This window comes from Neolamprologus brichardi, chromosome 7 (assembly GCF_056152115.1).
Source record: "Neolamprologus brichardi isolate AB-2024 chromosome 7, ASM5615211v1, whole genome shotgun sequence".
Classification (NCBI taxonomy): Eukaryota; Metazoa; Chordata; class Actinopteri; order Cichliformes; family Cichlidae; genus Neolamprologus; species Neolamprologus brichardi.
The window spans coordinates 65,963,033-65,988,761 of record NC_142110.1 but is presented as its reverse complement, the minus strand read 5'-3'; the positions used below and the strand labels follow the sequence as shown (position 1 = coordinate 65,988,761).

At 42.4% G+C, this 25,729-nt stretch overlaps 1 protein-coding gene across 1 annotated transcript in view; it reads left to right on the top strand.

Annotated features, from left to right (window-relative positions):
• LOC102777031 (voltage-dependent calcium channel subunit alpha-2/delta-4-like) overlaps positions 1-25,729 on the top strand; it is a 124,489-nt gene that overhangs the window by 18,866 nt on the left and 79,894 nt on the right. Inside the window, exons 4-6 of the mRNA XM_087844161.1 lie at positions 17,146-17,227; positions 23,198-23,314; positions 24,750-24,809. Coding sequence (XP_087700287.1) covers positions 17,146-17,227; positions 23,198-23,314; positions 24,750-24,809 — 259 coding nt within the window. The remainder of the gene's footprint in view (positions 1-17,145; positions 17,228-23,197; positions 23,315-24,749; positions 24,810-25,729) is intronic.

Below are 25,729 nucleotides of genomic sequence, written 5' to 3'. Positions count from 1 at the left end.
TTTCAGACATATCCAGGGCAGAACCAGGACTCTGCCTTTCAGCTGACGTTTCAGCAGCTTGAAAAGGTTTGGGAATTTCTGCATTGATTGTTGCCCCTGCAACCCAGGCGAGCAGGACAATATGGATGAATCGAGGGTTTCCAGTACATTTCTATAGTTTTCATCATAAGAATAATCTCCACTATGGTAGACTTTGTATAGGAATTTCTTTCACTAAGGTATTAATGACATTATTTTATTGTATTAACATGTCTGACACTCATACTGTAAGACAAATGGTAGGGGGTGTAGTAAGGATGTTGGGGGAAACAGGAACTCCAGAGGACCAGTCTTTTGTCTCTTCGAGGACTCTGGGAAGTAGCAAGGGAGTGTGAACCTTAAGGTGTGAAACAGCTGTGTACTGCCTTTGTTCCTGGAGAAGGTATTTAACTAAGAGCCATGCTAGACTCAGTGAGACTCTGCTGACCCTGCCCCGTGGTCATGCAGGGGCTTCACAAGCTTGGTTGTATGTTCTTTGTGTGCTTGGATTAAAGAATGTTAGCTACCGCTCACCGCTCGTCTGCAGGCTTTATTTAAGTGGAAAACTTCCACAACAATACTTATCCTGAGATTTTTTTTTTCTGATTTTGACTTTCTGGTTTAAATGATTGTTAATATGTGCAGAGGAGGTCAGGAGAAAACTGCAAGACTGAGTCTACATGTGTAAAACATGCTGGAGGCTTTGTTTGGTTTGGGGCCGCGTTTCAGTCAGTGGTGTCTGAGATCTTTCCAGAATTTATGGAGTTAAGAACACAGATTTTGATCGACCAACACAATCTGGAAAGTGTCTGATTGACAGTGGCTTCATTTTTTATTGTGACAATTATTCCAAACACTGCCAGCGCAATAAAAACACCGGGATAGAAAAACACACTGGAATACTTTAAGCCATGGATTGGCCTCTGCAGGGTCTGGACCTCAAGAGAGCCTGAAAAAAGGCAGCCAACATCCAAAGAGCTTTGAACACCCTTCAGAGAACAATTCCTGAAGACTACTTAAGGAAATACATAAGAAGGCTGCCTAAGAGAGTTCAGGCTGTTGAAGAATAAAGCTGGTCGTACCAAATATTGATTTTCAAGCTCATTAAAATTGTAACAACTTTGCTTTTCTCTTATGTACTGTTAGTGACATGCAAAGCTCTTGCAGTGTGTTTATCTACCCATGTTTGTGGTTTTGTGTTGTCTGTTTTGCTGCCGTTGAAGCTCATTATCATGAATCTGCGAGGCAGTTAGAGAGCAGCAGCTCCCTGCAGCTGCAGTCCTGCACGGCTACAGCTTCCTCACACACTCCCTCCGCATCACCATCTGTGGGCCAGCATGGCTCGCTGGCCACGGTCACCTTTCCAAGCCTGACCCACATTCTCCACCAAACCGCCATAGGCCTGGACAAACAGGGCCACGTCACCTGGCTACAAATGCACCTAAACCCCTGCAAATCCACCTCAGCTGCTGTGACATGCAGAGCTAAAGAGGCAGGACTTTGTACCAGTGACACTCAGTGAGCGGTAACCGAGGTAACGCGATACTGTCAGACTTTCTGGCAGGCCGTCACAGATGGCAGCATATTTCTAGGATTTACTTTACATGAACCTTGCAAAATAAATTAAGTATCGATCTATTGAATGTTTTGTTTTTCATCCAGCCTGCTGCTGCTTGGTTGCGTGCTCATGCACCCATGCATGGATCAAAGTAGGAAGATGCTGTGCTGATGTAGTGACCAGTTCTGCCTCATTACTGGTCACATTACCACTTGACCAAAAGTGCTTCACTAGATTAAACTGACTGTTTTTTTTGCCCCTTTTGTAAAGTTTGTGTTTCGTCTGTGGGAGCGGCTCGTTTGTTGATGTTGGTGATTAATGGTGTCTGTTGGCTGATACGAGCTAGTGTTGCTAACTGTGATTCTATAAGATGGCAGATGAGGTTCACAGAGGCAGGAGCGAGGATAAAAGTCTTGAACCCAACCTGCACACAGTCTACAGGCTGTTAGAAGCAGCCAAGAAACTAGAGGAAAGTCTTATTTTTTGGTTGTGTTATAAACACTTAATATAAAGCAATAAAATAAATATTTAATGCAAGTGCTGGATAGTAGGGCTGGGCGATATATCGAGTTTTTAAAAAATATCGATATATTTTCATATGAGATATAAGATGTGACAATATCCTTTATATCGATATAGTCTATGTTACGTTATAATTATACTTGTGGAGCCGCAAGTTTGCCTCTTTCGTCCACTTTTGTCTCTACGCAACGTTACTCGGCCTCGCCTCTCCTTCACTGAACACAACTCCCCCTCCTCCCCCATAGCTTCACCTGCAAGCAGCGACAAGATGGACACGGCAAATCTCCGTTAGCGAGTTGTGGGGCTGGACGGCGTCAACGTGTTAGCGAGCTAACTGCGCTAACGAGCTAACCGCGCTAACGAGCTAACCATGCTAACGACATGCAGCTAGGGTTGCCAACCGTCCCTTAAAAAACGGAATCGTCCCGTATTTAGAAACAAAAGTACACGTCCCGTATTGAGCTAATAAGGGACGCACTTTGTCCCGTAATACAGTGAGAATCAAAAGTAGTCTATAAGTTTTAATGTAATTAACGCTTTGTTTGAAAACATAATTCCCAGCCCCGCTCCTGCTTTGTGACCAATGAGCTGACAGCACACTTTTGACAATTCGAGTATGACAATTCAGATTGCCGCTCATCTCATTGGTTGAGGAAAGGTCGCTTGCGGAGAAAATACCGGAAGACAACAGATGACCACAACAAAAAGCATGGCCAACAGGGAAACAAACGCCGACACTGCGGTGCAAGTCTCAGACGACAGTACACCTGAAGCTGGGCAAACACTGTGCGATTTTCAAACTGCACGATTGGCTCGCATGGGTTATAAGTTCGTAGGTCACGATGCAGGGTCTCACACTATACCGCCCGATGCTCTGATGCGACCTGAGTGCTCACACTGTGCGTCCATAAAATGAAGGTTATAACAGAAAATCTGTCGCTCGCTCTCCCTCTCTGTCTTTCACTCACACAGACACACACCGCCATCAACTTTGCTAAATTACTAATGACAAACATGATCAGGCAGCTGTGATTGAGCAGCAATGTAAATCCAACTAGTTTCACGGTTGTTGTGGTCGTGATAATTTGGTGATGCCACATCGAAAAGGCTCGGATGAGCTTTCCAAAGTTCTACAAGTTGTGCCTCCATCGCTTGAGTCCAGATCACACGCTGCACAGCCGTGCTGCTCCGTCTTTTTCACCGACGTTTACGTGTTTGCGCGTGAGCAGTGTGAGCGGCTGCGGTGACACCCTCACGAGCGATTGATGATCGGGAGCTGGTCGTGAGGTGTTAATCGCTTCTCGTTACCCCACGTATACTACACGATGAAGGCCAAAATCGGGCCGATCACCAAATTGGTCGCACGACTCAAAAATCGACTCAAAATGGGCCACAAATCGCACAGTGTGAGCCCAGCATTAGACCAGCAATGTTTGTTCCTCTCAGAGAAAGAAAAAAGGCTGCAAAAGTACAGGGAAGAATGGGAAAAGGAAAACACCTGGCTGGAAAAGTACACGATAACACCTATAAAGCGCACTGCACTGTGTCCCGGCGCACTTTTTCCATAGGCATGCTTCTAATGGTGGGCACATGAAGAACATGAGGGGTGTGAAAGCTCGGGGAACCCTTAACCAATTTTTGTCTACCAGGCCACGGCAGAACCAGATATGGTAAACACTGGTTTGTTTGTTTTTAAACCCTCTGGTTAAGGTTAAAATGGGCATGTGCAGTGAATATCAGCGCTATGTGGCCAGAAGTGTGATAATATAATTTATTTTGTGTAATAAACAACTGCAAGGATAGATGATTACAACAAATAGATGAGTAATACATAAAAGTAATACATAGATGAATAATGATGATGAGTTATGATGCGTAATCATGGGAACAAGTGGGTTTACAAACGGGAGCAAAAGCTGAAATAATGCCTCTGCTGAAGCCAATTGCACTAAATGCACTAAATGTGCACTGTTACAAGAATATTTTTCTTTCTATTGTTTTCTATTAATTTATATAATTTTAAGTTAAGTAGGACAGAGTTCTTTTAAAGAAAGATTTACTTTTATTATCAAAAGTTAAGCATGACAGGCTTCTGTTTAAGAAAGAGACCTGTTTTATTGTGTTAATGTTGTCATTTTGAGCTAAAAATAAATGCCTAAATGATTTTTGTTTCCCAAGTGTTGATATCACAAAGAATACGCATCTACTTAAATCAAATTCAAGTCAAATGGTTAAAAAAAAATAATTTCACACACAAAAAAAGAGCTAAAAAATTCACCACACTGGGAAGGGTGAAGACAACTGGGTCGCCCGGCCCTGGCCACGAGGTGTCCCTTATTTATTTCTCAGGGAGTTGGCAACCCTACATGCAGCCCACAGGGGCTGCACGGCCTAAAATCCCTTCATTTTCTCAAAAGTTGACAGCGCGCCTTACGTATGAATTCTGGTTGTGCTTACTGACCGCGAACCGATTTTAGGTGGTACACGGCGCTCAGCAATCTGTCAAAAAATGTTTTAGTACGACTTTGCTAAGCTACGGAGCTGCAGCGCTTGATAGATTGTCGGAGCATTACGGCTACCGTAGTCTGGAGCCTCGCGGAGTGATACGTACTGTGCTTCAACGTAATATTACCGTATTGTGTGTGTATAAGGGCCATAAATGGCACCTGTTAAGAGACATGGTTACAAAGAGGATTTCAAACTCAAGGCTGTCAGTCACGCAGTAGAAGTTGGGAACAGAGCAGCTGGGAAATCTGTCTTTGTTATTATGCTCAGCGTCTGTTACTTTACATTTTGACTGCTCAATTATGAGCTTTTTGTTATGCACAAAAACAACATTGTTTTCTTTTATTTATGGAGCATGATTATTTAATAAATGCTCATAATTTCTTTTTGAGTAATTTCTTCATGTAAATCTACGCTGTATGTAAATAAAAATGCCTGTGTGACATCTGGGACACAGTGTGACTAAGAACTCTCTTTTTGTTCTTAACTTATGGCTTTAAAAAAATATCGAGATATATATCTTATATCGCCACCCAGCTAAAAAATATCGAGATATGAATTTTGGGTCATATCGCCCAGCCCTACTGCATAGTGCACAGTTAACTGTAGCTTGTCTCCAGGCTTAATCATAAAGCTGTCTTATCGGCTGTATTAGACAGTACATTAACCCGATTTTTTGCCATACATCACCACAATGAGTTAGATAAGCAGTTAAAAAAAACCTTTGACATCGCTCTAGGTCGCTGTCTGGACTGCTGACCTTTGACCTGGTTGTGAAATGAAATGATGGCTGTGTATTTTCTGTCAGTCAGTCTGCTGGGCAGATCACCCTCGGCACAGGGGATTAGCTGAATAGACTTCAGAGGTGATCTTGATGGAGGATTTATTTTGGGAGCATTTTTAGATTGAATTGGAGACTGATGGGAGAGCGTTGCTTTCATACATGCTGCAGCATTTTAGGACTGTTAAACCTAACAGTGAATATAAAGTGATCAGCTGGTACTGTTAGAAATGTGAGAAAATAAATTGCTCTATAGGGCTCTGCCCCCTCAGACTTATACTGGAAGCTGTTTTCACAGGTGGACTGCAGCCCAGAACATTTCTACACGTTACCCAACATCGACGCAGGCGAGAGCAAGTAACTGTCCAGTAACTGCACAGTATGGTGTGTACTCACCTGAACCGAAGAGCGTGCTTCTAGCTCTTTTTTGGACCCACCTGGTTTTGCCAACATTGCCTGGAGTTCATGACCCGTACAATCAGACTTTCAGTAGCAGGAATACCAACCCAGTATCTCAGTTGCTTCCATTCATACCTCTGAACACATGAAATACACTTTAACATTCTTATTTCTATTTTAAAGGCTCCCATGCCTGGCAGTACTTATGTTAATGTATTTTTACATTTTTATTTATTTATTTATTTATTTTTGGAAAAGGCTAGTAAGTAAAATTATGACGTTTTAAACAATGTGTCAGAAAAACAAGGAAACTCGGAGCAGATGAGTTTACAGGGATATAATGAGCACTACCCATTCTTTGTTATTGACAACTCCCAGTGTTTGACATGTGACATTTTACGTTTACAGGCAGTGTAGGTGATTCATTTATTATTTATTTTTTCAGACCTGGCACAATTTGTATTGAAAATGAAAACATTTTTATGTTATAACAGGTAGAAAAATGTCAGAGTAATCATTGCTACCTGGTCAGTGTGAAGCTCTGGTAGGAGTGTTGAATAAATGAAGTTTATAGTTTCGATTAGGGATGCACCGATACCGATACTGGTATCGGGTATCGGGGCCGATACTGTAAAATGTGTGTGTACTCATACTCGTAAAAGTTAACCGATACCATGAACCGATACCAACTTATTTCATTAATCAGAGGATGGCTTGTCATTTCTGTTGTAGTTTTTTAGATTGGCCACTAGGGGGCCAATTATTTTATTTATTATTTATTTTATAATTTTTTATATTTTATTATTTATATAATAATAATTATTTTGTTTGTTTACAATATGGACACTCTGCAATAATTTAAAAGTTTATTTTATTCGCAAACCTAATTTGTATTTATTTTATTCCAAACAGAAGTGTTTATTTATTATTCTGAAAGCTCGAGACAGTGCCAATAGTTCAGTGATATTTTGTAAAATTACAATGTGGAGACTCTGCAATAATTTAACAGAAGTGCTTATTTTTCACTTGAAATTTTTTTGTGGTCATTTTTATTAAGATTTTATTTTTTATCGGCAGGGAATATAATAAAAACTGTCTTCCAATTCATTGTATTTGTGTGTGTGTGTGGTAGAAGTATCGTTTTTTGTACTCTGTATCGGCAAGTACTCAGATCCAAGTATCGGTATCGTATCGGTTTGAAAAAATTGGTATCGTTGCATCCCTAGTTTCGATCAATGATATCAGTCAAATGATTTGGAACACAAGGGTGCTGACAAAAACACAGAAGGTGGAGATAGAGGGGGTAGAGATGAAATGGTAAGATTTTTCTTGGGAGTCACTTGGATGGACAGGCTTAGAAATGAGTATATCTGCGGGACAGCTCAGGTTAGAGACAAAGTTGAAGAGTTGGGGCTGAGATGGTTTGGATATGTGCAGAGGGGGGATAGTGGATACGGTGGAAAAAGGATGATGTAGATAACGCTGCCAGGCAGGAGGAAAAGGGTGTTGAAGGAGGACAGGATGAGCGACTGAAGTGTTTCAAAGGCAGCAAATAAAGGATTAAATACAGCAACTAAAGTCAAACGTAAATCTGCAGAGAGCTGAAGGACAGAGAGATTCATCAAGGATTGTTGCTTTAAGTTAAACCAGGGGTGTCGGACTCCAGGCCTCGAGGGCCGGTGTCCTGCAGGTTTTAGATCTCACCCTGGGTCAACACACCTGAATCAAATGATTAGTTCATTACCAGGCCTCTGGAGAACTTCAAGACATGTTGAGGAGGTCATTTAGCCATTTCAATCAGCTGTGTTGGTTCAAGGACACATCTAAAACCTGCAGGACACCGGCCCTCGAGGCCTGGAGTTCGACACCTGTGAGTTAAACAGTTTGGAAAACTAAAGGCTGATGCTTATCAAGGCATGAACACCAAAGGCATAGTGGACTCTAATGCACAACCAGAAAGAGGCTGAACTGATCAAACTCAAGACCTTTATTGATTACAAGAAGCGCTGATTTTAAAACACAGAATAACTTCCATGGGGGAATTTCTCTAGGATAGAGGACACTGGCAAAAGTGGAATTCCTGAGTTTCCGGAGATGCAGTTATATGGCTGGGTTCGGGAGAAGTAAGGACTGAAGGTGCAGGCTTACACATGAGGGTTGTTGGTAGGGTCCAGGAGGGGTGCCAAACACACAGGGAAGGTCACAAGGAAGGGTTTGAATACCACACTGAAAAACAGACAATTGGGCAAAGACTGGATGTGTGAGCTGGTTTTTAAATACTTGGAGACAGGAAAATAAGCAACAGTTGTGCAGGCTGCTGTGCAGGAGATGGTGGCAACCCCACCCAAAGGTAGAGCTCCACCTGCCCAACCCAGCCAAGGCCTGAGAAAGAAGTCCAGAGGGGCGATCGTGGCTCAAGAGTTGGGTGTTCGTCTTGTAATCGGAAGGTTGCCGGTTCGAGCCCCGGCTCAGACAGTCTCGGTCGTTGTGTCCTTGGGCAAGACACTTCACCTACCGCCTACTGGTGATGGCCAGAGGGGCCGATGGCGCGATATGGCAGCCTCGTTCTGTCAGTCTGCCCCAGGGCAGCTGTGGCTACAACTGTAGCTGCCTCCACCAGTGTGTGAATGTGAGAATGAATGAATAGTGGAATTGTAAAGCGCTTTGAGGGGTCCCGAAAAGCGCTATATAAATGCAATCCATTATTATTATTATTATTATTAAAACAGGAGCGAGACAGAAACACAAGCAAACCAGTGCCTACCATGACTCCAGCTCAGTCTTCCAACAGTGTTCATCATCTCTCTGAGCTCAGATTGAATTATTTGGGTTGTTCTGCTGACTGTTACGTTTTAAAATACGTAACAGTCAGATGTTATCCAGCCAGCCTACTGATAACATGTTCCGGGGTCAAATTTTTATTCATGGTGGTCAAAATCTGCCATTTGTGATGTGTAAAAGAGTAAAGAGAAAATGGAGAGAAGAGTTCCTTACACAGGTAAACATGATTCAAACAAAATTATTGTTATTTTTAAAATGTTATACTGTCAAGAGTTCCGGGATTAAAGAAAAAACAGATAAAAATCTAAGAAAAAAGGGCAAAGCATCGAGCACTTAACCCTGTAAAACCGGTCAGAGCAGCACGCTCCGTTTTGCGTAACTATTTTTAAATCCCGGTAGCTCTGCAACCACGTGAGCTAGCGCAATAAATTTTTTTGCATATGAAACCGGAGGAGTTGTACTTACATCTTATGCCATCAGCTTGTCCTCGGTCACAGTTTCCTTCCACATATAGCTTTGCAAAAACTGCATAAAAAGCACTTGCAGCAACAAAAACATAATATTCCAGAAACACGCTTTGCCGATCCATCAGCTGTTCGTAACACTTCCTACATCCATCAGCGCGAACTATCGCATGTCCGCCATTACCTGCCCGAAACCGGAAGTGACGTCATTTCGCGGAAATGTAATTTTTTTACCATCAGGGCCAGTTATCTTTGACTTTATGACTTTCTGTGTCGTTTCTGGGATGCTTAGGACTCATATTGCACTGCTGGAAATAGTTTATTTTGATGCATATGCTGCTTTTTTGCAAATTTGCACTATAATATTTATTTTCGTTTTTCCTGCAGTGTATAAAAATTGGTGTATTTCAAAAATAAAACTATGAAGACACTCAAAATAAATTTCCTGTGGTGGGAAACTAGTTTGTGCAACTTTTTTGTATTTACAGTTTTGAGGGATAAGCCTCTTAAATTTCTCTAACTAGAAATATATGTTAAAAAACAAAAACGATTTTCAATTTTTTTTGTAGTTTATTGCACTTTTTTGCAATTTATGTAATTACTATGCACTTAATGCATACATATTATTAAGATTTAGGCTATAATGGTTGTATTGATGTATATCAACTTGAAATGCTCCCAAAAATGGCTCCACAGCATGTAAAAATATAATATAAGCTTTGGCGGACTTGGTTCTATGGTAGGTCTTAAAGGGTTAAATCACATGATCACTGATGGTATCGGGAGTTTTAAAAAACTACAGTTTTGGCAGCTCTTTGCCGCAGAGAGTTGCTCATATATAATAAGACGTGTGCATGATGGTACGTAGCATTTCATAGTTTAAATGATTCATCAAAGGAATCTAGCACCCAGAATTTAAATGAACAGTAATTAGTTACATCTGTAGCAGAGCAGTGTGTCTTACATGGGTTATTGTCAAACCTGTTACAAGCCCACAGTGTATTTACTGTGTGTGTGTGTCTGCACTGAACTTAGAGGATTAATGTCCAGAACAGATGGAGCGTTACCCTCCTTTTCAACACATGCTGGGTAAACTCTCTCTCTCCTCTGTCTGTCTGTGTGAAGTGCTGTGACTGAAGCACTTCACGCTGTCTTCGTTATGTGTAATTATTCACCACCTGGACCTGGAATATTCTGATGATGTTTTCCCTCAGAATGGTTAAAGTCAAGTCAAGTCAAGTCATCTTTATTTATATAGCACATTTAAAATACATCAAGTGTCGGCCAAAGTGCTGAACAGAGGGATAATATAATAAAAGAGTTAAAATAGAAAGAAAACATTTTTTTTAAAAAAGAATTGTAAGACATGTAATATCAACGAGATCCGAAATCCTTGGAAAATAAGTAGGTCTTGAGATTCGATTTAAAGACTTCCAAGGATGAAGAGAATTTTATGAAGGGGGGGAGACTATTCCAGAGTCTCGGGGCAGCAATGGAGAAGGCCCTGTCACCTCTAGATTTGAGCTGGGAGCTGGGAGCTGATAAAACCATCTGACTGGAGGAGCGCAGAGATCGAGTGGGTAAGTGCAGGCTAAGAAGATCTGAAATGTAACCTGGAGCCAAACCATGGAGGGCTTTAAAAACAAATAATAAAACCTTAAAATCATCCATCCATCCATCCATCCATCTTCATCCGCTTTATCCGGGGCCGGGTCGCGGGGGCAGCAGCCTAAGCAAAGAGGCCCAGACCTCCCTCTCCCCAGCCACCTCCTCCAGCTCATCCGGGGGAACACCAAGGCGTTCCCAGGCCAGCCGAGAGATATAATCTCTCCAGCGTGTCCTGGGTCTGTCCCGGGGCCTCCTCCCGGTGGGACATGCCTGGAACACCTCACCCAGGAGGCGCCCAGGGGGCATCCTTACCAGATGCCCAAACCACCTCAGCTGGCTCCTTTCGATGTGGAGAAGCAGCGGCTCTACTCTGAGCCCCTCCCGGATGGCCGAACTTCTCACCCTATCTCTAAGGGAGATGCCAGCCACCCTTCGGAGGAAGCTCATTTCCGCCGCTTGTATCCGCGATCTCGTCCTTTCGGTCACTACCCACAGCTCGTGGCCATAGGTGAGGGTAGGGACGTAGATCGACCGGTAAATTGAGAGCTTCGCTTTTACACTCAGCTCCCTCTTCACCACGACGGACCGGTGCAGCGTCTGCATTACTGCAGCTGCAGCCCCAATCCGTCTGTCGATCTCCGGCTCCCTTCTCCCATCACTCGCGAACAAGACCCCGAGATACTTGAACTCCTCCACTTGGGGCAGGACCTCATCCCCGACCCGGAGTGGGCACTCCACCCTTTTCCGGCTGAGAACCATGGCCTCAGATTTGGAGGTGGTGAACCTCATTCCCGCTGCTTCACACTCGGCTGCGAACCGCTCCAGTGCGAGCTGGAGGCCCTCACCCGATGAAGCCAACAGAACCACATCATCCGCAAAAATCAGAGATGAGATCCTGAGGCCACCAAAGCGAAAGCCCTCCGCCACTTGGCTGCGCCTAGAAATCCTGTCCATAAAAATTATGAACAGAACCGGTGACAAAGGGCAGCCCTGGCGGAGCCCATCACCCACCGGGAACGAGTCCGACTTATTGCCGGCAATGCGAACCAAGCTCTTGCAACGGTTGTATAGGGATCGAATGGCCCGTAGCAATGGGCCAGACACCCCATACTCCCGCAACACCTCCCACAGGACACCCCGAGGGACACGGTCGAATGCCTTCTCCAAGTCCACAAAACACATGTAGACTGGTTGGGCAAACTCCCATGCACCCTCAAGTATCCTCGAGAGGATGAAGAGCTGGTCCAGTGTTCCGCGACCAGGACGAAAACCGCATTGTTCCTCCTGCATCAGAGGTTCGACTAGCGGACGAACTCTCCTTTCCAGCACCCTGGCATAGACTTTCCCGGGGAGGCTGAGGAGTTTCTATTCTATGTTTAACTGGTAGCCAATGTAGAGATGCGAGTACCGGGGTAATATTCTCTCTCTTTCTAGTGCCCGTCAGGAGCCTTGCGGCTGCATTTTGAACAAGTTGCAGGCGTGAGTGACAAATGCCTAAATAGAGAGAGTTACAATAGTCAAGACGTGACGATATGAAAGCGTGGATAACAGTTTCCAGGTCTTTAGATGACAGGATATTTTTGAGTTTAGAAATCCTCCTGAGTTGGATAAAACTGCCACGAGCAACTGAATTTATTTGCTTGTCCAGCTTGAGAGTGGAATCAAAAATGAAACCAAGATTTTTTACATGGGGATGTACATTAGCTGATAATGGGCCCAGATTGTTTCTTATGAGACTAATAGAGTCCTGCTTACCGAAGATTATAATGTCGGTTTTGTTGTGATTTAGTTTGAGAAGGTTCAGAGACATCCAGCAATGTATGTCGCTAAGACACTCTGAGACTTTCTGCAGCGTACTATCAGCACCTGGTTTTAGAGAAAGGTAGAACTGTGTATCGTCTGCATAAGAGTGGTAAGTGTTTCTGAAAAATGGAGCCTAATGGGAGCATGTATAAGGAGAATAAGACCGGACCCAGTGAAAGTGAACGTTGTTCTCCTAATCTCCAGATTGATATTTTTCCAATTCCAGGGGTAACTTTGAATAATTCATAGTTCAAAACGGGCCTTCAGGTCATCCTGTGTCTGAAACAAACTGTTTAGGCAGTGTTTCTATAACATGATGGAGCTTTAACCAGCCTGTCTGCATGGTCTTAGTTCACAATCAGTGATCATCAGCTTTGAGACATGGCTGAAATGCAGAAACCACGACAAAGCTTTCACTGGTTTTTACAGATGGTTATAGTACTTCACTCGTCTACATCTCTCCTGACCTCCTCTGTACATATTATATTATATTTCTATATCATATGATAGAAACATTATAGTGTCTGTTGTGTTAATTGTGCGTTTTGCTGTTGCGACACAAACCAAAACTTTAACTTGCAGCTTTGTTGCGTTGCCTCGTTGCATTGCTGTGAGTCTGTGCCGAGTGGACCCCTGCAGCTCTCTGCTGTGACCCAGATGAGGAGCAGATTATCTAAATCTCTTTCATCACTGTCATATTTAAGGGCCTTTTTCTGCTGTAATGCACCGCTGCTGAGCCAAGCGTTGTCATGGAAACACACGGGAAAGCTTACGCTAAACACCTGACAGCGCAAGAACTTTACCTGTTGTTAAGTGGTGGTATAGTATCAACAAAGGGTCCCTGCCTTTCTGTTATAAAGACCGTTGATGAGAACGCTCCAAGTTCAGTACGAGTCCAGTTAGTCTGAGTGCGCCAATGATTTTTCGCAAGCAGTGGCTAACAGCAACTTTTAAACATGGGCTTCTTTCATGACCGTTTTGCTGCGATGCTTTCCTCAACTAATATTTTAATGTTTAATCAAAGAAGTTAGAGGAGAGCGTGTATGTAACAGATGGAGATCAAAAGGTCCAGCACACTGCGTTATTCAAACCCAGCTGGCATCGATAGCAGCTCAGACAGGTGCTACAAATCAGGCCAGCCAACCCAGGTGGTCAAACGCGATCCACATGAATCAGGAAACCAAGCAGGATGAATCATATTATAAAGGAATAAAAACTGATAAACCTCATATATTCAAATCGGTAAGTACACAGTGAAGCTTAACACAAAATAATATGTGGCATGACAATATATACACACTGCTCCGACAAATTGAAAGAACACTGGAAAAAAAAAAAAAAAATCATGCGGCCTGCATGCTTGTATGCATGCCTGACCCGGGCCGTGCTCGTAATGAGATGATGGATGGTGTCCTAGAGCAGGGGTGTCAAACTCAAATACACAGTGGGCCAAAATTCAAAACTGGATCAAAGTCGCGGGCTAACGTTAATATTCATTGAAAAAAAATCTTCCTCCGAATATCACAAGGAATCTTTTTTATGGACTCAAACAAGTTTTGCTGAAAAACTGAATATGGAAAAAGCAAAGCTTAATACTAAACAATATATATAACTTATATAAACGTATATATAACTTAATATTGCACACACGCAAAATCAAAATTCCAATTAAACAACACATCAGTGGAATTCATTTCTTAAATAAAAAATGTATTTGCAGCCTTGTGAATTAAATTTTATCATTTATCAAATTTTCATCATATTCTCCCACCTGTCCAGAAAGTACGGAGCCCCGCAGGGGACATGGGAGAAAAAAAAATTAAGACGGACTTTTGCGAGATCTCGCAAACGTTTTAGCCGCATTCTTTGGACGCTGGCTCGAAGCCGACCGGGCGGTCGAGGCACGATGTGCCGGGAAAGCGGTGTTCCTCCCGGCTGTAGTAGGTCTCGACCTCCCATTAGCTCGAAGCTAACGGGAGGTCTCGACCTCCCGTTAGCTTCGAGCTAATGGGAAGAATGCGGCTAAAACTTTTGCGAGATCTCACAAAAGTTTTGCCTGCCTTTCTTTTTGCCATTTTGGTATAGGTAGCATGGCAGTATTTGCATGGTTGCTATGACTATGGTCAACAGAGGAGAGGGTGCTAATGGGTCCTGTCGTAACTGACAAAACACCAACAGAGCATTCTGGGAATTGTAGTATTAGCAGTACATGCACTTTATAACACTGGCAGGCCAGCTCTAATAGTAATTTTGTATGGCTTGCGGGCCAAATTTGGCCCGCGGGCCAGAGTTTGACACCTATGTCCTAGAGGATCTCCTTCCTAATTTTGATGGCAGCCACACGTCTCAAAAAGTTGGAATAGGGCCATGTTTCCCACTGTGTAGTATCCACTCTACTTTTAACTCTACTTCTGGGAGAGGACAGTTTTCCCATTCTTGTCTGATAGCAACACGTTCTCACTCCCAAAGCGTAACATTTTACGCTAGGTGACAAATCGTCAACATATTACGTTTTCGGCTACCCACCACGTTCCTAAATGACGACCTCGGAAAAATGAGGAAATATGAAAACCGTATGGACTCAGTCTACACATGTTCGCTCTTTCTTTGTTCTATTTTTGCTTTCTTGATGCTCCAAATGTTCTCACACAGTGAAAGGTCTGGACTGCAGGCAGGAAAGTTCAGCAACCAAACTCTTCTACGATGAAGCCATGTTGTTCGAGTAGATGAAGTATGCGGTATAAGATTATCTTTCTGAAATATACAAGGCATCTCTACGGAGCCCCGCAGGGGACATGGGAGAAAAAAAATTAAGACGGATTTTTTCGAGATCTTACAAAAACTTTTGCGAGATCTCGCAAAACAAACTCGGGATCTCCAAAAGCTTTGCGAGATCTCGCAAAAGTTTTAGCCGCATTCTTCGGAGGCCGCCAGCTCGAAGCCGACCGGGAGGTCCAGGCACGATGTGCCGGGAAAGCGGTGTTCCTCCCGGCTGTAGTAGGTCTCGACCTCCCATTAGCTTCGAGCTAGTGGGTGCTAGATCTCCGAAAACTTCGGAGCACTTTTGCAAATATGTGATGTCTTGTAAACCGAGCAGGTATCTGACATTTACACAACTACATTCACGCCTCAAAATATCTTAAAAGTGTATTTTGTGACCCAGAAAGAGTAACATTACAACTAAGTAGTTGCCGCCATTGTTGGAATTCAACTTTTGCGAGATCTCGCAAATGTTTTGCGAGATCCCAAGTTTGTTTTGCAAGATCCCGAGTTAGTTTTGCGAGATCTCGCAAAAGTTTTGCGAGATCTCGCAAAAGTCCGTCTTAATTTTTTTTTTCTCCCATGTCCCCTGCGGGGCTCTGTACCTCCTCAAGTCTCTCGAGTACAACAGGTGGGGGAGGGGCAGGTATGTCACCTGCAGTGGGCTCTGCCTCCTCACAAGTTGTCTCCACGACAGCTGGGTCATGTCTTGTACGATTATCTTTTTCCGGCACTTTTTCAAAAATTAAATTAAGACGGACTTTTGCGAGATCTCGCAAAAGTCCGTCTTAATTTTTTTTCTCCCATGTCCCCTGCGGGGCTCTGTACATCTCTGACAAAGACATCATCTGTAAAAAAGTGTATATTTCTGTCAGCATTGATTTTACCTTTCTAGATTTTCGAGCTGCCAGTTCCAGACACTAACGCACCTCCGTACCAGGCGGTCTGAGCTGAATACCGATAATGAGCCGGCTGATCCGTGTCCTTGTTGCCTGCAGTGTTCTTGTTTCCAGCTAACGTTTGGCTTAATTGTTCTAAAATTCACGCTTTCCCTTGATAAACAGTTTGATTACATTCTCACATTGTATGAAAGTTTCAGAGTCCAACAACGTTGGTGAAACTTTCTTTGAAGTGGATGTAACAGTGGCTAATAGCAAAAACAGCAGATATCCTCAATAACTCACCGATGGCTGTCATCAGACAGAAATGAGCTTCTCGGAGTCATCGGCTTGTATCAAACTCATTTCACAATGTTTTACAGTCCAAATAGACATGGACACATTGACAGCTGAGGTAAACAACAGCCTAAGAGCCTACACTCACTTTACAGCCAGAGCTGTTTGTCTTGGATGATCTGATATCCTTGTGTTGGTGTTGTTCCCAGATCATCATGAAAATGTTGTTCCAGGATCAACATTGCAAGTGACCAATCACATTATTGTGACGTTATTCTTTTGCGCACCAACCCATTCGTGCATTTATGAAATTCCAATGTTGCAAGGACAATATCAAATCTGCTTAGCGTTTATTAAAGGGTTAGGGTTAGGGTCCGTTGATCGGCGGACAAAGGCGGTTTCTCGCAGCTTAAATACGGTTTTTTGTTTTACGCCGGTTTTTCCCGAAGTCGCAAAAGTATGATATCACAACATTCTGATTGGTCACTTGCAATATTGATCCTGGAACAACCTTTAGTATGATGATCTGGGAACAACACCAACACGAGGATATCAGATCGTGCGTTTGTCTTACAGCAGCCATCTGAGTTAGGATAATACATGAAGTTCATTTAACTGCAATCTACTGATATCTAGTGGTGAGATTTTCTTTTCTTTTTGCTTGTTTGTTTTATTTTGTTTCCATATCTTTTGTTTGCGTCTCTTCTTGTGGTTTTCTAACAGTCTGTAATGTGAGTCCTTGATATTGTCTGTTGTCTTTCTGTCTTGCAGGGTGCAGCAGTGGGCGTTGACATTCTCTGCAGAACTTCAAGAGTTTGCAACCAAATACTCGGGATCTCTGCTGCTGCAGAAGGTAAATGAAGCCAAAACTGGTAAAAGCAAATTTCAAATTCAAAAGTCTTCCTAAAAAAATGTTCCAGGATTTGTCATTTCGACAAGCCTCGGACTTTTACCAAACATTTGCACAAGGCTGCAAGAAAGCACCAATACTGACTGAGCAATGGTTTGGCCAACGTGTCCAAAACTGAGAGGTTCTATTTCAGCCTTTCATACTTCTGGAGCGGTTCTACAAAGAAGTCTCATAAACCAATATGACTTGTCTTTTCTGGTGTTGTATTCATTTGGGTTGAATTTTCTTTTAATAATTAAAACATGGCCAAAGTCTACTTTAGATATGAGTTTCTTACCCTCAAACTGGTCCTGAGGCTTCTAACTGTTTGAACTGGAAACAAAGAGCAATCGGAAGAGTTCGGATGTGCATTCGTGTATGTTGGTGAGTGTGCCTATCATTGTGTGTGTGTGTGTGAGTCTGTGTGCACATTTATGCTTGTTTGCCAGGACAAACACACACCCAGGGATCATGATAATGCCCAGATTGAGGACTGAGCTCTCTTTACCAGCATCAGGATTTGCGGCCTGTTCTGATTTTAGACATTCATCCATTTATCTGTCAGATTTAGAGCCGTCAGAGGCAGTCAGCAGTTTGTATGCTTTTAAACACACATCCACCTCCTGCAGAATAAACAACATGCGTGTATAGGAACCAAAATAAGCCCCAGATAACATTGTTTTCTGCCTTGCGGGTTTCATGTTGTTTTCATGTACGTTTTCTCTGGCCATGAATGAGAGATCAAATACAGCAATCGTTGGAGGATAGCTATATGAGCAAATCTATGAATGTATCAGACCCTCAAGATCATCCTGTATAATAACCATCCCATAAACTCTAAGGCATTACTTTATGTGCCTCCTTATCCTTCTCACCTCAGTGACATCTGAAAGATAACACAAAGAAATAAAAATAATTAAACAAAGATTCAAACCACATTTTATCCACCATAAATTTAAAAAACCAATGAAATGCCAATTTCAGCAATAGTAGTGCTAAGCACATTAATAATGGTGAGTTGTGTTTGTGTGTTGTTCACACTTAAAGTCTGGTTCACTTGCAGAGACGAGCAGGGTAGAGCTACTTGAAAGGATTCAGGCCACGACTGAGACCAAAAAATGATTGAAACATCCCCAACTGGCTCATCAAGAAACCTTTTTTTCAGGGAGTTTAAGCCCACATTACATCATCAGCATCACTCTGTGCATTTCAGCAGTGTGGGGGGAAGACAGGAAGACAGAATATCCTGAAATAAATCCAGTTTTGGAAACTAGCATTTAAAACGAAGAGCACATGCAGCTCAGTGCCCTAGCACAGATTTATTAGGAGAAGAATGATGCTACGGGTAATTACAAGGATGTTTTTGGCAGTGTTTGCATCCATGTGTCATCATTCTGTAAACATCACAGCTTAAAAAGGTTTGAATGATCTTGTGATAAAACTGTAGGGGTGTAGAGTGGGGTCATGTTAGCAGTCCATTAAAATCTGGCTTACATCCATTGAGGTTTTCGAAGTCAACTTAATGATTTATTGGTCACAATTTAACAAAACCAATTTATAAAACTGCAATAAATGTCATACATGTAATATATCCACATAAATGATAGAAAATAATTGCACTTAAAATGTCGTCAAGTATATTTAATTTGTTTTATAAGAAGGCAAATTTTAATAAAGCCTGCACTTTGCACTTGTTTTTACTGCACTACAAACTCCTTAAAGTACATTTGGTTTGCACTCTCTGAATGCTTCTACTTTCAACATTGTTTTAATTTTTGCGTTGGATCCCTGTTTTGTAAAGCTCGGTGCTAGGACCAGTTCTGCTAACATTATACATTCGGGGTGGGCAACTCCAGGCCTCGAGGGCCTGTGTCCTGCAGGTTTTAGATCTCACCCTGGGTCAGCACACCTGAATCAAATGATTAATTCAATACCAGGCCTCTGGAGAACTTCAAGACATGTTGAGGAGGTCATTTAGCTGTTTGAATCAGCTGTGTTGGATCAAGGACACAGCTAAAACTTGCAGGACACCGGCTCTCGAGGCCTGGAGTTGCCCACCCATGTTATACATGGTTTCCCTTGGCAGGATCTTCAGAAGGCATAGCATACATGTGGCGGTATAATGTCCTCGTAAGTGGATATCAGGCCCTTGTAGAGCAAGATTTAGTATTTTGGTCTAGACAACCCAAAATCGGATGTCCACATATGTGGACAGCAGGTGCTAGGAGGTTAAAGACCTCATAGTACCGTATCACACCAAAGGAAAGTACTGTTGCTGTACAGCAAGAAGGTCCTGAGTTCAATCCCACCATCAGGCCAGGGTCTTTCTGTGTGGAGTTTGCATGTTCTCCCCATGTACTCTGGCGTAATGGTGCAAATGGTTGAATGGTTGTCTGTCTCTGTGTGTTAGCTCTGCGACAGACTGGCGACCTGTCCAGGGTGTACCCCGCCTCTCGCCCTATGACAGCTGGGATAGGCTCCAGCGCCCCCCGCGACCCTCTGGATAAGCGGAAGTGAATGGATGGATGGATATCATTAATCTCTGGCTCTCTTCCACAGCATGTCTTTTGTCTTGTCTTCCTCCCCTCACCTCTAACCAGTCGTGGCAGATGGCTGCCCCTCCCTAGCCTGGTTCTGCTGCACGTTTCCTCCTGTTAAAAGGGTTTTTTTCCTTCCCACTGTTGCAGAGTGCTTGTTCATAGCAGGTCATATGATTGTTGGGGTTTTCTCTGTATTATTGTAGGGTCTTTACCTCACAATATAAAGTGCTTTGAGATGATTGTTGAGATGCTCATTATACAAGGTGGGCCATTTATATGGATACACCGTAATAACATGGGAATGGTTGGTGATATTAAAGTCCTGTTTGTGGCACATTAGTATATGTGAGGGGGAAAACTCTTCAAGATGGGTGGTGACCATGGTGGTCATTTAGAAGTCGGCCATCTTGGATACAACTTTTGTTTTTTTCAATAGGAAGAGGGCCATGTGACACATCAAACTTACTGGTAATGTCACAAGAAAAAAAATGGTGTGTTTGGTTTCAACGTAACTTTATTCTTTCATGAGTTATTTACAAGTTTCTGACCACTTATAAAATGTGTTCAATGTGCTGCCCATTGTGTTGGATTGTCAATGCAACCCTCTTCTCCCACTCTTCACACACTGATAGCAACACCGCAGGAGAAATGCCAGCACAGGCATCCAGTATCCGTAGTTTCAGGTGCTGCACATCTCGTATCTTCACACCATAGACAATTGCCTTCAGATGACCCCAAAGATAAAAGTCTAAGGGGGCCAGATCGGGAGACCTTGGGGCCCATTCAACTGGCCCAGGATGACCAATCCACTTTCCAGGAAACTGTTCATCTAGGAATGCTCAGGCCTGGCACACATAATGTGTTGGTGCACCATCTTGCTGGGAAAACTCAGGGAACGTGCCAGCTTCAGTGCATAAAGAGGGAAACACATCATCATGTAGCAATTTCAAATATCCAGTGGCCTTGAGGTTTCCACTGATGAAGAATGGACCCACTATCGTTGTACCCCATATACCACACCAAACCATCACTTTTGTTGTTCCAACAGTCTTGGAGGGATCCATCCAATGTGGGTTAGTGTCAGACCAATAGCGGTGGTTTTGTTTGTTAACTTCACCATTCACATAAAAGTTTGCCTCATCACTGAACAAAATCTTCTGCGTGAACTGAGGGTCCTGTTCCAGTTTTTGTTTTGCCCATTCTGCCAATTCTGTGCACCGATCTGGGTCATCCTCGCTGAGATGCTGCAGTAGCTGGAGTTTGTAAGGGAGCCATTTGTGAGTAGCTAATATCCGCCAAAGGGATGTTCGACTAATGCCACTCCCCAGTGACATGCGGTGAGCGCTACGCTGTGGGCTCTGGCTGAATGAAGCTAGGACAGCCACTGATGTTTCTTCATCAGTGACAGTTTTCTTGCGTCCACATTTTGGCAAATCCAACACTGAACCAGTTTCACGAAACTTTACCTGAAACTTGCAAGCAGTTTGCTAACTGTAGCATGGGAGATGGGTGGTCTCGTAGGGTGTCTTGCAATGAAATCTGCTGCAATGACCCGGTTACTGCGTTCACCAGATATCAACACGATTTCGATCCGCTCTTCACGTGTTAACCTCTTCGACATGTCAATGGCTGTGAACAAAGAGAAACTTGTAAATAACTCATGAAAGAATAAAGTTACGTTGAAACCAAGCACACCATTGTTTTTCTTGTGACATTACCAATAAGTTTGATGTGTCACATGGCCCTCTTCCTATTGAAAAAACAAAAGTTGTATCCAAGATGGCCGACTTCTAAATGGCCACCATGGTCACCACCCATCTTGAGGAGTTTGCCCCCTCACATATACTAATGTGCCACAAACAGGACTTTAATATCACCAACCATTCCCATTTTATTACAGTGTATCCATATAAATTGCCCACCCTGTACAGCAAGTGTGCAGGACTGAGATAGAAGATTTTCACAGAGGTTGGACTCAATGTTTGGCTCTGCTTGTGTATTTGCTTCAGTTTGGGCAGCTTGAACTAATTTACTAAACGAATTAGGGAGTGACTTAATGAAGAGATTCAGAGTGTAAATACCCAGACTGGGCTGACCCTCCGCACACTCAGCTGGTTGATCCACCTCGAGCTTCTTGATCCAAAGAAAGTGACGCAATAACCTCAGATATCCCCTCAGTATAAGAATACACACAAGCACACACACATACAGAGAGAGAGAGAGAGAGAGAGACGCCTCCATTGCAGTTGATTTAATCTGAATTATCTCATAAAAAAGGCAGCTGCACTTTATTTATACTGTAAACACAGGATAAGACATCAGACCTTGTTGGGAATATGCTGAAATGTCGTAATAACTGATGACACGCTGCAAGTTTGTCTTTCTAGAGTTAATGTTTATTTAATATACAGATTCAATGCTTTTCTTTGTTGTTACCAGAACGGTATGGGTATTTTGGTGGCTGGAGCTAGGGCTGTGCGATATGACCAAAATCTCATATCCCGATATAAGACATCTATCGTCCCGATAACGATATAAATCAGAAAAATGTAACATTTTCTGTAAATTCTGTGAATCTCGGGCAGCTTGACTTGCGGGAAGTGTTTCCAGCTGCGCGTCGTGTAGCGAGTGTTTTAACCGATGCATGAAACGACACATTTTTAGACATAAGTTGTAACAGCCGCCGTTTCCTTTGTGAGTATTTATTACACGGCGTGCTGCGGGGAAAAGCCTGTTCTAACGTTTGAGTCTAAGGTTTATTTATTAGCACCTGGCGTCTCTTTTTTACTTCTCATCCATAAATAATCTGCTCTTTCACGTGATTCAGTTTATTTTAAAAAGTCTCAACAGGATCTTGAGCTTTATTGTGAAAGGTTTACGTGGAACATAAACAAGCGGACACGCGATGGTGTTACCGTTGTTGTTGCTAACGACAACACATAAAAACATGCGCTTGTCCGTCCGTAGTGTGGTTATATTAAATATAAGAGAAAGAGAGAACTTTAAGACATTAATATAGCCACTACAGTGACCATCAGAACGATGAAAAAATATTGCAACACTTTATTTTGCGACACCACGAAACAAACGATAGCGTAAAATAAAACGATAGACGTTTTTATATCGTCATCCGATATATATCGTTATATCGAACAGCTCTAACTGCAGCTCAGGAGCTGGAGCCTTGGCTGCTCCAAGGTGCTCTCTGATGCATTCATCTAAGCGCGGATGAGTTTAAATGTTAGATAGAAAAGCAGTTAGATGTTGAAGAAAGTGCTTGTAGGAATGTGTGTGCGTGGGTGAATGGGGGATATTAAATATGTTATATGTGTTGTTATTGTATATTTAAAAAAAACTTCTGGTGTTCTTGACTCCGTCTTTGTTTTTCTCTCAGAAATTGAAGGATGTGGAGCCAATCATTAAGATCGTAGAGCTGGATGGACAAGACCTGGTGAAGGACTACTCTGATGAAATCGAACGAATGTTGGGAAGTAAGATGAAGTCGGTGAAGGTGAGGATCATTAAAAGGAGGTTTTTCAGGACTATTCCTGGGAGACCAAACTAATTTGAACCCGTGATTTTTAAAATAATGTGATTCCTGCTTTTGCGTCTTCATTACAAGATTGTGTTTTTTAGTACATGCTGTTATAATTTGTGTCATTAGTTTGCTGCCTGACAAAATACAGCAGAATGATCCGTTAGACAGTTTTCTTTGTGGGATGAACAATATCACTGTTTGTATAAAGTGCTGCACACTTTATACAAAGTGTGCAGCACTTCGTATAAAGTGTGCAGCTGGAGCAGTTGAAGTAGAAGTAGTTGGGTCTGACTGGTCTCATGGAAAAATGTGTGATGGTCCTAAATGTATTTCAACTGGAAGAATGTTTCATGGCTGTGCATCAAGCTGGAAGCTCAGAAAACCGAGCTTTAAAAAAGCCTCTGTTATTCATGCATTCAAATCATGATCTGTTTCTAACTGTCATGATTGGCTGTGTGGCAGGCAGGAAGGAAAAAGGACCCAAAATGCAGGACTCTCAGAGACAGGACTGGAACTGAAAACACAGCTTAAATGCTGTAAAAATCTCCTTATAAATAACTCCCACAAAAACAAAACAGAACTCAGAACAGAGGAATTGCACCACTGGAACACTACAAACACACAGCATGTAGAACGTATGACGCAACAAAGGCCAAAGGCCAACACAGGGCTTAAATACGCAGTGGAGTAATCAGGGAATGGAAAACAGGAGGGAGACACAGCTGGGAGAAATTAGGGCTAACGAGACAGGGGGAAGTAAAACTGAATACGCTGACGTAGGACTGGAACTATCAAAATAAAACAGGAAACAATTTACAAAGACGCAGACTTGACAGAAAATATAACCCGAAATACAAAATCAAACCAGCACAACTCAAGAATCAGAACATAAATCATAATCTAGAAAAACACCAAAATATAAGAAACAGAAAAAGCTGGGTCAAAATGACCCAGAACTGTGACACTAGCCATGATAAAAATCATTTTGGTGCTTAAATGTTGCCTTTGTTGATGAATTCCTTTGTGTTGAACTCTGCGCTACAGTAACTAATTCACTTTTTCCCAACGCAGCTAAATCCAGATGTGCATATTCCTTTAAAGCCATTCATATCTGAATTTTTCTTAAAGGAAGTGCTTCTCATATTGTTGTGGCTCTAAGGAGTCCTGATAATATTGATAATAAAAACAAAAAGAATCTGCTCACCAAAGTCCTTTTCTTTCTATACTCTTTTAAGACTGTATTATAATAATATTACTAATACTAATAATAATTTCTTAGCTCATTGTAGCTAATGAACCTTTAAAATGTGGATTTTGCACGTTTCATAATTTTTCACTGGTTTGCTTTTCTGTGCATGTGCAGTGTTTTAGTCTCCGTTTTATTTCTCTCCTCTTTTTCTCGTGCCAGAGGTTAGCAGAATCTGCAGAAGACTCAGATTTGTACCATGAATTCAATGCAACACTAAAGGTCAGTGCAACTCTTTGGTTTTGATGATGACTGATTCACTGGCTGGTTTGGAATCACCCAGGACGTATTCTGTATTCTGCATGTTTAAATTAATGCTGATGGACGATAAAACCTCCAAGTGTGTCATGTGTCAGTGTCGGGTGCATTTGTACTTTCCTGGTCTTTAGCTGAATGCTATCATTAGCTGACTGTGCGTGGACCAGAGTTGACAGCGGGCTGTGAGGCCGGATTAAACCTCAGCTGACACCTGAAATTAGATTAGGTCAAACTTCACTGATCCTATAGGAAACTGGGTCGCAAAGAAACGCACAATAAGCATCAGGGAAGTTAAGTATTTCTGGATTCTTCCATCTGTGGGTTTGTATTTCTGATATTTTGCCATAAACTTGTGTGAATGAAACAAATGTAATTTGTTCTGCCGGTCGAAGCGGGCACACTCTGTTTTGCGTAACTATTTTTAAATCCCGGTAGTTCTGCAACCACGTAAGCTAGCGCAATAATTTTTTTTGCATATGAAACCGGAGGAGTTGTACTTACATCTTCTGCCATCAGCTTGTCCTCGGTCACAGTTTCCTTCCACATATAACTTTGCAAAAACTGCATAAAAAGCACTTGCAGCAACAAAAACATAATATTCCAGAAACACGCTTTGCCGATCCGATCAGCTGTTCATAACACTTCCTACCGCATGTCCGCCATGACCTTCCCGAAACCGGAAGTGGCGTCATTTTGCGGAAATGTAGTTTTTTACCATCAGGGCCTCATGAGCCTATACTGGTGTTTCTTTTTTTTATAATTTGCATTATAATATTTATTTTTGTTTTTCCTGCAGTATATAAAAATTGGTGTATTTCAAAAATAAAACTATGAAGACACTCAAAATAAATTTCCTGTGGTGGGAAACTATTTTGTGCAACTTT